This window comes from Myiozetetes cayanensis, unplaced genomic scaffold (genome assembly GCF_022539395.1).
Source record: "Myiozetetes cayanensis isolate MyiCay16 unplaced genomic scaffold, myiCay2020 scf4, whole genome shotgun sequence".
NCBI classification, from domain to species: domain Eukaryota; kingdom Metazoa; phylum Chordata; class Aves; order Passeriformes; family Tyrannidae; genus Myiozetetes; species Myiozetetes cayanensis.
The window spans coordinates 41,187,257-41,201,401 of NW_026087631.1; the positions used below are offsets into that span (position 1 = coordinate 41,187,257).

The 14,145-nt window shown below is 37.0% G+C and overlaps 1 protein-coding gene across 1 annotated transcript in view; it reads left to right on the forward strand.

The window, feature by feature from the left end:
• Window positions 1–13,291, forward strand: part of BNC2 (basonuclin 2) — a 325,106-nt gene extending 311,815 nt beyond the window's left edge. The window contains exon 6 of the mRNA XM_050328920.1: window positions 12,631–13,291. Coding sequence (XP_050184877.1) covers window positions 12,631–13,291 — 661 coding nt within the window. The remainder of the gene's footprint in view (window positions 1–12,630) is intronic.
• Window positions 13,292–14,145: the final 854 nt, after the last annotated feature.

A 14,145-nucleotide genomic window follows, 5' to 3' on the forward strand; every position in this document is an offset into this window, starting at 1 on the left:
GTCTGAAAAGAGAAAGTTTCAAATGAAGAAGCAAACTTTACATCAGATCTTACAGCCAAACTAAAGACTGCTAATAGCTGAGGCCATTTTCTTCTCCCCTTAATGATGATGATGATGCTTTTCCCCCTAGATTTGAGCTATTTCATTCACTGGAACATGAACTTAGTGATTGTGCTGAGATGTATATGAATTGACAGGAAGTTTACATGTAAGTAAGAAAACTGGTGAGGCAAGTTCTAGAAATGACCTAGAAAAAAAATAACCCAAAAGGGGAAAATTTACCAGTACATAACTTCAGATAGCTACAACACTTTTGTTGTGATAGTCCTACCAGTATATCTAGACAGAAGACGACATTTCAAAATACTTTTTGAAATAGAATTATGTAACAGGTGATCAGTATAATAAAACAAAGCTAATTTGGATTTCTGTTCCTTTGCTTTTTGAAAAGATAGGTCTTAGGTAGTGAGACATGGGAGATGGAAGTATTTTCCAATGCAGTATGTCTTAGTAAAATATGTTACTCAAAAATAGTTGGTAATTTATGGGTTCTGGGGAAGAGAAACACCAAAGCCCAACCTCTCTAAATCTGGCACATCCTTTTATGGTTATACAGGCTGCTAGGGGTTAGCAAATAGGACAGGGAGCAATAACAAACTTGTGAAGTAGAGCCTATAGTTGCAGGAATATACCGTTCAGTTAGGAACAATAAGGGTAAAGATAACCATACTGCTAACTACTTATCTCAGGGTGATCCTGAAGGAAGACATGCTGAGCTATGAAAAAGAATTAAGTGCTCCATGGTGTCAAGGAAGAGACCACTGTATAGGCACTGCGAGTGCACTGCAAGACACTGGGCACAACTTCTTACTACCCCTTAATCGTGGTTTGTTTTCCTTTGTATCTTCAGGAAAGCAGTGCCACGCATCATGTACCAGTATTCATGATGTTATGCTTTAGGTACTACAGCAGGAACCATTCATTCACATCCAGCACTTACACATAAAACATTCCCTAATGATACCTCTAGAACTGTGTCAGATGGTCTGTTGGGGCCTGAGGTAACACAGGAATATCTCAGGTGAGATACCACTTACAGCTCATCACAAGTTGACCTTTTAATGGCAAACACTGGATATTTCCTGACAGAAGTTTTAAGCCCTCCAATTCTAAAGAAAATCTAAGGTTTTTTGAGGGCTTCCTACTTTCCAGCAACGTCTTTTAAATGAACAGTTTGCCCTGTACTAAGCAAACTTTTATTATTAATATTATTTTAATTAAGAGCTTATTTCACATTTAAGCTTGCCGTAAAAAACATTGCTTTAAAAGATCTGTCTAAGAACTAATTTACCATTTTTACCATAAGGCGCTTTCAAGCTTTATATAAATGGACCTGGAAGAGAAATTAAGAAGTTTTAGGTTTGCCAGCGATGTGCACTCTCATAAAAGAGAAAGATTTGCAGGATTTTGGTGGCATTGTGTATAAAGGTAAAGTTGTTCATTTTGTATGGGGAAGAGGCAGGGGAGAGAAAGAAGGAACAGGGTTGTATTAAGAAGACATCTTTTCCTTTCACTGTTTTTGCTTTTTTTTTTTTTTTTTTTTTTAATAAAAAGAGGGAAAAAACCCCTAAGCTTTATGTCTGTGTCAAACTATATGAGTATGAAACATAAGATGCAAATTACAAGTTTTAAAAGTTGTTATTTCCAATGTTACTGATTTTGGTTCTAGTGCTTCCCAAACGTTATTGTTTATTTTATTTTCTAGGGAAAAGTATTGCCCACTTCTAGTTCAATACTTTTTTTTCCTTTCTATCCCTCTTCTCTCTCCCTCTCTCTCTTCTTTTCTTTGTTATGCCAGAATAAAAAAGCATTTACAGCCACTTACAAATGAAAATACAAATGTGACATGGTTAATTTTGCTGCCTATAAATCTTACACCGTACTTTTCTGATTTACACATAAAATGTGGAAATAAAAATAGCCCAAACATCTATATATGTGTGTGTGTCTGCAGGTGCATATACTGAAACACCTATATATAGCTCTACTGTTAGATAAGGATCTAAAAATACAACAGATAGAAACAGAACTTGGATTCCCTCTCAGAAAAGGTAAATGAACCCTTGTTTTAAGAAGAAGATGCACACAGATGGTATATTATGCAAGACTGAGAACGAAGATTTCATGAGGAAAGGCCCTGGCAGGAAGGATAACAGATCCTGTACTGGATGTCTCTGAGGTCTGATAGCCAGATAGAGGAGCAGCACTAATTCTGCAGCCTTTTTAGTCTATTCTGTCACAGAAGGGGCACTGCTGGGTCAGTCAGCTCACTAGTAATTGTGTTTTACAGACTTCTAAAGCAATTGGCTCAGTCAGTCCCAATTCAATAAAAGTGTAGAGCGAGAGTGAGAGCACTTTTGTTCTATTTTTTACTTGAAATTATTTCATTCAGCAGTCTGTCTTTTTTATTACCAGGATTTGACATTAGCACTCCAAGCTATATTAGCATCCATTTCAGCAGTTCAGTAATGGTATTAAAAAAACACTTAACTTCAACGGTGAATGGTTGTATGACAGTACCATAAAAATCCACATTAAAAAAAAAACTTATGTATTTGTCCCTGCAAATTATTTTTCACTCGTTTAACCACTTCAAAACTACACTTTCTTGACTGGTGTTTGCAAGAGCTTTAGCAGAGGGAAGGCTTGTAAAGGAGCTGCAACAATGGTAGAAAGAGAAAAATGAAGACATTCAAAGAAGAAAAATGTGATAGGAACATGCAAGCATGTACATGCACAAGAAAGATCTCTCATTTTGGGTGGGTACCTCTCATTCATCAGCTGAAGTAAGATTTTTACTCACATCACTCGAGGTAAAATCTTTGGCATCTTCTGCTTTTCTGGGATTTAATTTTGAACACAGCACTCTCCAAGCTTGGGACAGCAGCCTAACTACCTTGGCACTGCAGCATATTCATAAATGACTGCATTAGGTTCTAAATTTTGATTAAACATTTTGTAATTAATCAATGGTAGACATGAAGCAGTTGGCAAGGTCCAGAGCTGCAAAATGTTTAAGACATAAAACATTACAAAGTAATTAGAATGTGCTCCTTCAAGAGAAGGATTGCCTTCAATAACGAGGTAAATGATAGCATCATGTTTATTGTGGACGTAGGCAGCCAGTGCAATATGATAAACTGCAGGAGATACACATATCAGTAATCATCCACATTATTAGTGTCATTAATCATAATTCTAAAAATATGACAGCAGCAGCCAACTTTTTGACCAATTTTGCCTCTGCCTGTTGGCCGTTATAACTTCACTAATAGACTGCAGAGCTCCTCTGCGTGGCAGTTTGCATTGAGAATGGAAGGTTAATTATATTTGAGCTGCTGATTCCTTCTCTCCTCGGAAAAGACTGAGCACTTTGACAATCCCAGGAGCTCACTGCTGTTAAACCAGTAAAAGTACTTTATTGAGATTTTCTTCGTTGGTCAGGAATGAGTAGATATTTCAAATGAGATATAAGCGCCAGGCTGGGACGGCCGCTAATGTTTCTTCCAAAATAATCCTTGGACAGCAAGCTGAACTTAGATATCTTTGCACAGTCTCTTGTGGATGAGTAAAAAGTTGAGAATTTAATAACTGCTGACAATAGTATGTATGGAAGAATCTCAGAGGATTGAAATTACTAAGGAGTTGGGGCATTAATGAAAGGAGGTTATAGGATAATCAGCTATCAGTTGACCTGATAGGGGTACTTATTTAGTAATGTAAAATTACTAATAGAGGAACTCTGTTGAAGTGCCACATCATATTTGGTTTTATAGTTCCTCTGGTATTATATAAATAAATCAGCATTTCTAGATAAACTAACATTGGGAATGAGAATTACTATTGCACTGTGACCAAAACAAATGGTTTTCAGATTTGCTGTGGAACCTGAAAATGTACAAAACTATCCCTAGAACTGAGGTTTTATTATTAATTTGAACTTGAGGTGCAATCAGTGAAGTGTGTATAAACCTCCTAAACAAATCACAAGATGTGTTGCTGTGCATCAATACTGAGAGAAAAGAACTGGTTTGAAAGCAAAGTTGGTGAATTTTCTGTGTGTCATCTTTATTTCTGCATTTACTAAATCTTGAAGCTCAGTAAAATTCATGAGTGGGATGCTGAACTGAAGGAACTGTTTGTGCAAAATCTTGCAAAATTATCAAATTTTTTCCATGGCTGTTGTAATTGTAAAATAAAATAAAGGATGAAATCTTCTGATTACAAAACTTGAAATATGTAATATTTAGTTGATTTAGATTGGAAAAGAAATTTTAATGCATGCAGTGGGCAACAGATTCTACCTGGATGTTGACTCATATTCTTAAGGGAAAATACACCTTGTGTGAAGGACCAGCAAAATACTTCAACACAGTGGAGATGAGGACCTAGCACATGACTGCAGCGCACGACCCTGTGTACATCATCTGCACAACTAAACTTTTCTGTAGAGCTTTTGTAGACTGTAGAAACAACTTTAGACTGATCATCAGCAGTGCTGAGCACCTGCTATTTCCATCAGAGGACTTTGTTGTGTGTATGATGACTTTCTCATGTGTGTAACATTGCTACACCAGGTTCACTTAGGAAATAGTCTGTCAGACAAATCTTTTTGTTCTAAACTTTCTCAACCAGTTGGGATATTAGACAAGAGTGCTAGCTATTCTGTAATGAGTCTGTTCTGCTTCCAGGCAGCTGGTAAAGTGAGAGGTTGAAGTGTTGCAACACAGTTTTGATAATTTCTGAGTGAACTTTGGCAACTATGCCAGTGGTTATGCTTTTTGTTTATAATATCTTTTGATCTTTAATGGACAACAATAGTAATATATTAAGAATATGACATGACCTTGATGCTTTTAAGAACACACAACTTTTGTGAAAGTGTAATTCTGTTTGCACCATAAGGATTGTCTCACTAAACACCTCAACAGGGATGTACTGAATTACTGGGTCTTTCAAGACTCCAAACCTGACAGATTTTATGTTTAAAATTATTTCCTAGCAAACATTGCCATCAGATATCAGTTTCACATTTAACCTGAGTATTTGCTCACACAGTCAGCTATCCTGCCTTCCCAAATGCTCTCTCTGCATTAACATTTTTTATACATTCCATGGTGATGACAAATTGTTTTCTGACTCGAACTGTGTATTAAGTATGCAAAAGGCATGTTTGCCACTGCCAACAAACCAATAATTCTCACTAACATCTTCAGAGTTACAACATTTATAAAGTTGCAAAGTGGAGTAAACAAACCATCTGTTTGGCTTTGCCATATATGTCATACTCTCTTATTAGCATATTACGATTCATTTAGTAAACAAATTTGGTGATTTTGTTCATGTCAAAGTTAGAGGGAGCTTGAAGATGATTAACATTCCTGGGACAGGCACATTAATACATTGCTTCCTCTGCAAAGTTAAATGGCTTCTCAGGAGAATCACCCCTTGTTGACAAGATGAGACTGTCAATTTTGTTTGCCTGCCACATTAGGGGCCGTAAGGGGATGGGAAGCTCTGAGAAAGAGGAGCAGTGTAGGCAGCATAATTCACTGCGAATTGAAAAAAGAAGTCTAATTCTGATAAATGGTCGACCCCAATACATCCTACCTGTTATTACAACAGACGTGCCGTATCTGTGCAGTAAATTAGTTAAACCCCTAAAGAGTTTGATGGGAGCTTATCTTCAAGTGAATAATTTGAGTGTAGAGGGAGCTGTCTTCGTGACCAGTGTGAGTGATTTGCTTCATATTGAAAGGGATTGAAATGACTGGGCTCCACATTAATTTGCAAGAACTTGCTTGTCCTTTATTTCCTGTATTTAATAAGTACTGGGTGGTGTTTTTTTTTTACTTTTTTAATAGGTTCTGAACTGTATTTTACATTTTGGTTTTTCTTTCTATGAAAGGTTAATATTTTTCAGATTCTATGCAATTTAAAGCCTCAAGAACTGAAGCTATTATCCTGTTCATGTAGAAATGCTTTGATTTCATTGAGTAGTATAGTATTTTTGCCTTGACTTCTTCAACAGTCTAGCCCCTATACCTACTTTTCCCCTTACATTTAGAGGCAAATTAAACATGATCAAATACTTGGAAGCACTGGTGTACAGACCAATACCTTGGACCTGTTCAGATAAATATGATTTTATAATCATTTTATGATTTTATAACCATTATTATCTTCACTTAGATCTATGAATTTTTTCTTTTTAATTGAAACAAAACAAACCCTGTATCACAGACTGACAGAGTGTCAAAATTAGCAGTAACTGAGAAAATATTTTTTTAACAGTTTATATTAATAATTAAATTCCAGGAATTGTATCATTGTTGATTCTTTTAGTGAATTAGGGAAATGATCGCTGCTTTCTTCTTGAAGAAATATCAGAATTGAGGCTGTATCTTTTTCATAAATACGTACAGTTATATTTAGCCAGTGACTTACTTTCTGGTTCTTTGATTTTAGCTGCATGAAACTCGGCTTTTCCAGTCTGCAGAGATTTTGAGAAAGCATAGAATTCTGGGTTTACTCTCTGTTGCGTTTGCATATTCTGAGCCTTTCTATGAATTTCAGGCTTAAATAAGCAGGAAAGGACATGAAATTGAAGTAAGACCACTTTGCCATATTAGCAAATTTTGTTAGCAATTAAAATCATGTGAAATTTTAAAACAAAACCATAAACCTTAATTGACAGTCGTTGAGGTTAAGAGAAAGAAAGAGAACTTTCCTTTAACATTTCATTACAGGTAAAAATATAGGCTGAATACTAAGCTGAAAATATGTGTGGAAAACTTCTCATAGGAGTAATAATGAAAGTTTCATTCTTTATATTTTAAACCAGATTGATAGAGCTTAGTTTTAAACTAAGGAGGATAGCCTTTATGGAACCTGTACAACCAGAGCAAAGAGAAAGTGGATTTCCTTGATCCCTAACTGACTGCCTTAACAATTATGATTCTGTTTCATTGTCACTCTCTTTTTTTGTCTCATCCCATAATATTTAATTATATTCATACTTTTCTCTTGCTGAAATAATTAAGAAAATTATGCTTGTGTTTCCTTTTCAACAACCTGTCCTGTCCTGAACTGCAAACAACACATTCAACCGGATTTTTCATGCAGTTCGTTTTGTGCCCTCTATAATACTTGAATATAAAATAAACAGTGTTCTTTATAATCCAGATTCTCTAACTCTGTTGTGTGCATCCGAGATGAATTTTGTCCCAGTGCAGATAGGATTGCAGCCACACTGCATCCAAAGCTGGATTTAAGTCATGCATAGAATTTATGCCAATTTCTATGCCAGGACAAATTCTACTCTGATAAATTCCTTCTCACTCATTTCAAAAAGAAATAAAAAAACTGACTAGGTAAGAATAAACTAAACTAAAGTGGCAATTACATTTTTTCTTTCCAACAAATGGAAAGATTAACAAAATCAGATTCACTAACAAGTAGAAAGAAACTGCTGAAGAGAACCCAGTCTGGATTTATGATCTGTGTAAATAGAATGTGTGTTTAATTGACTGTATTTCCTAGGATTATAATCCCGTTCCTTCTGTTGATGCACAGTGCATCTCTCACTGAGGATCTTTCTAAGAGTAGGTAGGGTGGAACCCACAACGAATTCTAATTATGGTAGAATACTTCCATAAACTTCACAAGGGAAGGAAAATACTACCACCATTGGAATCGTGCCCACAGTCAAAGAGCTGCTTTAACTGCTGTAGCATCCTGCATTGCACTGCTACCAAAACTTGTAGCAGTGGTGAACTGGAAGGTGGTATACTTCACCACAAACATAGATTTCGCGTCTCATCATTATCATCATCATGCTTACAGCAGCACTGATCCATTCTTAAGGCTGAATTCACTCAAGTGAAGACTTTACATACACTTTTGTCCACTATATAATTCATGAATAGTCACTTGAAAAAAGAAAGATAATTATGTGAAAAAAATCAGGCATTCTGGGTCCTAAAATAAACCAGATTTTGCTAAAACTTCCTTTCCTCAACGAGCTACATTTGAAAACATCTTGGAAAAATACTCTCTTCATTTTTAAGGGTACATGACGTGTAGTACAGTGCTAAACAGATGTTTGGACATTCTTTGGCACACCTAGTGTTCTCAGAAGTGACCCTCTTCACCATCCCTTGTTGTATGGAATGGGATAAGTATGGTAATTGGAGCCGAGCGAGATATGCCTTTAGCTAAACTCATTTGATCTCATATTTCTGTCTGGAAGACTTCAATCACCAGTTGTCTTTAAGCAACGTTTCCACTGCCAGGACAAATGCCATTTTGGTAGTTGATGTACAGATAAGCAGTCTAAGATGTCCAGAGTCATTCAAAGGCTTTAATTAGGTCAAATATTTCATTTTGTCACACACATATATATACTTCTGCCAGTCATTTATGTTCTTTAGATACAGCAGCAAGTGCAGTGCAAAATACACCAGAGATGTCCTTAAATTAGCTAGCTCAGGCATGCGGAATAACGAAGCCATGGCATGTTGAAGCTCAGCTGGTTTTGGCATATTTTGTTTCATGATTTTCTGCCTATTTGATGGCAATTTTTCATGCTCTGGCATAATTACTCTGCCCAAGCTGTGTCTCAGCTTACTCAGGGACCATTGTTTATACATACCTGGAAGCAGTATCTGGAGGAGGAAGGGGTAAGCAGCATTGTAAATCACATCAGGGAACAGAACAGCTGAAGCAAAAAATTGCAGGTGCTGTGGGAAGGAGCAGATGAACAAGATGACAGGGTGGTTAACAGTGGCTGGGGGCTGGCAGGGGACTTCTAGGTTTTGGGAGTGACGAAGTGGGGAAGAAAGAGTTGGATTAGGATGGAGTGTCTCCCTTTGGTATGGTAAAAGGGGTCTGGGACTTTAGTTTTGTTATAAGATTTCAAAACTTCAATATCCAAATAAGTGAACTTTTTTTACAATTCATTCGTCCCATCCCTAGCAGTATGTTTTCACATGATATTTAGGAACATTATTAAACACAAATGAAATAGATTAAGAAATGAAAGTAAAAGAATCAATTCTTTTGAACTGTGGTTGCATAATGGAAATCGACTGCTATGAATGAACCTATGTTCAGAAGTTATGAAGAGCAGAGCTAATGCACTGCCATGAGTTCATCTTTATTATTACATTACACCTGAATCAATTGATAAAGTAGCTTCTTTTTAAGGCTAGGAATGGCACTTAATTGAATAAAAGTCAATGTAATTATATTAGGAGAATCCAACAGTACTGCTGACAGCGGAAAAGGGACACTACTGAGCAGAGTGCCAGAACTGGTCCACACATTTCTGCACATCGTTTGCCTGACAGATATTATGGGCTGGTACATACTTTAACTCGATTACTGATTGTTACTGCTGTAAGTGAGAATTGAATAAGGGAGGCCACTCTTCATATCAGACCATCAGCAGGGATTGCATCCTTACACTGGTCTTTCTTAGAATGGCCTTTGTCTATCTGGGGCTCAGTGGCCCCTCTTTAATGTGGCAATTTGTTCTTATCTCTGTTCAGTGAATGCTGAATTATTTTCACTGCATGCCTGACTGCTGTTTTTCTCAGCAGCAAACCATGGAAATAGTAAGCATGAATGCATGGCAGCACAGTTACAGGTAGCCTGTCTAGCTTCTATGCTCCAACAAATTCCCATACCACAGGAGTGAGGAGAGGAGAGAGGGGGAGAAACCATTAGTAAACACATGAGTACCTTATGAATAGTTTGTAGTTATCCTTAAGATGATAAACACAAATGTGCTTTTATGGTCATTTAATCACACTGGTCAGTGTGGACAGGCCTTCACAGTAAGCATTGCCTGTACTGCAGTTAGCAACTTCATGTGGAGCTACGTACCATCTGACACTCAGAAGGCAAGGGACCATCAGGACTACTGTTTATCATTCATGTATGAGCACACTGCATGCATCTGTTCAGAACTCATTTCTGGATGATAATGGGGATGCTCTGAATATGCTTTGATTAATTTGCTTTATGTTTTCCATCTAGTGTGATTGAGTCAGTATCCATCAGTACAACAGTATAAGTGATACTACAGCTGAGAAAAAATAGTTTCACAGTCAAGACTCTTTTTTTTTAAAATTCTGTGTTTTATTGGTTTCATATTTTATTTTTTTTTTAAACCAGATTTGTCTGGATTGGAATGTGAATTTGTTCTCTCTCTCTCTCCTCCCCCTCCCCCTTTCTTTCTCTTTTCTCCTCTCTTCTCTCTCTCTCTCTTTTGTGATCTCAATTTAGCAAAAGATTAGAAAGCTGATCTTATCACAAGGTAAGCTCAGCCTTCCTAAGTGCAGTGTGGGGATGTGCATAATTACACTTCTACGCCTCAAAAAAGCAACAGTGCTATACTTGCTTGTGTGAAAGGAGTATTTGCGATGTGGGAGAAAAGCACGAAATACTCTCCACTTTTTTCACCCTTACCCATACCTCTCAACTCTCTCTCATTAGGAGAGAAATTTTCCATTCTAGACCACCCTCTTACTGGAATAATTGCATCCTAAGCAGATACAATTCAATTAACTGCATGTCAGTGTTATGTCAGATAACAGTTACCTGCGTTTGCAGGTGTGTTGGACAGATCACTTCTATTGCTGTTTTCTTTATTTATTCCCATAAGTTATGTGCAACAGATAGATCGCAAAGTAAGTAATAGAAATTACAGAAATTAACTCCACATCAATTTAATCTTCCTACATTTGCATTTTCTTTATTTATCTGCATTGTATTGCTGTACCATGTTTGGGACTTCAGCTGGTTGAGAGGTATGTTTCAAAGGGTTCCTTAAAATAAAAACTTCCAATAAGGAAATACTGCTAAAAGCTATTGCTCCTATTCTCCCTTTTTTTGTCACTGTAGGACCTGAATGTCTGTAAAATATTTGATCGTTGTTATGTCTTCCGATGCCAATTTTATACCTAGTGCTTTTTTGAAAATTAAACTATTCCTATGTTAAAATTCTCTCTTTCTCTCTCTCTCTCCCCCCCCCCATCCCCATCCCACTCCCTACCCCCTTTTCTTTTTCCTTCTACATTTGGTCTCTGATCTGCAATTTATAATGGGCAGACAGACTGGTGAGTCTGCATGTTGTAAATTGCGGGTTTGGGTCCTTAGCTTGCACAGAATGTTATGCAGTAGAACTTCGCTAATTCTTTTTTTGCTGATCTGAAAATCTAGTCACCCTCCAAAGAATAAAAAATTAGCATTAGTAAACAATTGTCATTTCCTCAGCAATGCTGCACATTCCGAAAACTGAACTCTAAAGTTTTCTAACACTGAAAACTTTACACACATTTCTTGTTCTTAAGTACTTCAACAAAACAAGCATGTTCTGTGGTCAGAGGTCTTTGAAGTCTGTCCTGTTTGTTGGTTGCATTGTTAATTCAGTAAATACAGTTTTTCACTACTGCAAATCAGTGATGTTCTACTGCAATGAATGAATAAAACCAGTGTCAAAAATGGAGAGTAGAATGGGCTATTTTACAAGTTACTAACCCAAAATCTTACAGTGCTTGCAAATGTAGAGTTTTATTTCTTGAGAACAAAGCTTCTGTAAAATGTTAGAGAATATTTTAATTTGCAACTCTTGGGATCTGGTCCAAAGACCACTTCCATCAGTGACAGTTTTCTAGTGTCTCTTTAGCATCTGCAGTGACTTCAGCAAATACCTAAACCAAAGCTCATGCTTAAGCTTTTTGATTGATTTGAGGCAAAATTCTCACTGCCATTAGTAGCTTGTTTTTTTTACTGAACATTACACTGCTTGTGTCAGTCAGCACTTTATCAGACACAGTATAGGGAAGAGTGGCAGTGCCTGTCTAGAAGGATGGAACCACTGACTTTGGCTAAGATTTTCAGAAACTTGCATGTAGATTTCAGAGACTTGTTCTCTTAAACCCTTCAAGTCTTGGATTGGATTGGCCCAATTCTGAATCTCTTTATAGCAGAATTAAATTACCAGAATCAGGACCTCTGACTGTGTATCAGTTACCTTTTATTTTATTCTTTTCCTATATTTCACTTAGAGAGTTATGTGAGTTGATATATATATAAGGATATATTTATATGTATGTATATATAAAGATACGGATCCAGATTTAAACATAGAAACACACACAGATGTTCTCTAAATTAATATTTTTTTCTCTTGAAGCAAGGCTTTTAGGAAGGTCAGCAGGGATTCAGGAATCAAGAAGAGCATTTTGCATTTCTTAGTAGTGCAATTTATTATTTTGTAAATATCAAATAAAAGGGCTGTAGCTGCTGCTGGGGACTAATGTTGAGGAGCAGCAGCTGAAAAGTAAAACAATATGGGGAGGGTAAATTGCTTGTTTTGTTTGGTTTTTATGTTGCAATTTGTTCACTTATAGCAAGGCTGAAATTTGCAGGAAACATGGATAGGGGATATTTTCATGATAAATTATTGCTAAATCAGAATTTGTATTTGACGGTTAATGACTGTATGTTTAATCAAAAATACTGTACATTTTTCCTTTTCTCCCTTCCCTCTTCCTTTCCCAGACACAGTGCTAACATAAACCTGCATCGTAAACTGTTGACCAAAGAACTGGATGACATGGGCTTGGACACTTCACAGCCTTCTCTTAGTAAGGACCTCCGCGATGAATTTTTGGTGAAGATATATGGCGCTCAGCATCAGATGGGGCTTGACATAAGGGAAGACACCTCTTCACCTGCTGGTACTGAGGATTCCCATATGAATGGGTATGGCAGGGGCATGGCAGAAGACTATATGGTCCTAGACCTGAGCACCACCTCCAGCATCCAGTCCAGCAGCAGTATCCATTCCTCAAGAGAATCTGATGCAGGAAGTGATGAGGGTATTCTCCTGGATGACGTCGATGGGGCAAGTGACAGCGGGGAATCTGCCCACAAAGCAGATGCCCCTGCCTTAGCTGTAGGTATGGGCACCGATGTCCCAGGATCCCTCATGTTCAACAGTGTTTCGGTGAGCAATGGTGGGATAATGTGTAACATTTGCCACAAAATGTACAGCAACAAGGGAACCCTCAGAGTGCACTATAAAACAGTGCACTTGCGAGAAATGCACAAATGCAAAGTCCCTGGGTGTAACATGATGTTCTCCTCTGTTCGTAGCCGAAACCGGCACAGTCAGAACCCCAATCTGCATAAAAACATTCCCTTCACTTCAGTAGATTAGTTCAAGGATGGACACAGCATAATGCCAGCTCTCAGAGAGGGCCCACTATTTCTGAACTGCCATATACAGTCTCCCTTTATATGTATGTGTATATATATATATACATATATATATATATACATAAATATATATATATAACCTTTTTCTTTTTTAACAAAAGAAACACCAGGTGCTTTCCCCCCCCCCCCCTTGTTGGTTGTTGGGGTTTTTTCCCCCCTTTTTTTTTTTTTTTTGATAGAAACACAAAGGTGGGACCTTTAATTTGGGAGAAGAGGCCCTTCATGAAAAAAAAAAAAAAAACCAAACAAGAAACCAAACCCAGAGAAAACTTGCAGTTGTCTCTAGCCTAGTTCTGTTAGAATGTTCTTTGGTCATCTCCACAGAGACAGTTTGTCCAACCCATGACTTTTGCCTGAAAAAAAAAAAAATCAACACAAAGAAAAACACTAACCCCCCCCTCCCCAAAACAAAAACACACAAAAAAATTGCAAACAAACAAAAAGAGAAAGAAAAAACAATCTACTTAGTTGTATTTGTGTCTTCTAAGCATTGGGGATAACGTTCTACTAAGCATGGCTGTTACACTTGTATATATATATTGAGCCTTGACAGGCCTATGATGTAAAACAATTGTATTGATGGTGGTTTAACTCTATTTTTTTTTTGCTTAATTTTTACAGTTACATTCAGCTGTTAGATAAGCAGGAAAAATAGTTTGCTGGCTAGTTCTACTCATTTATGTTAGCTTTAATGCACATTTTTAAAAGAACCACAGTCTTGTTTTAACTACCTGCTAGATATAAGTACTACAGAGGTGCTGGCATGCTTTACAGTACCTGATTTGATACAGTTTT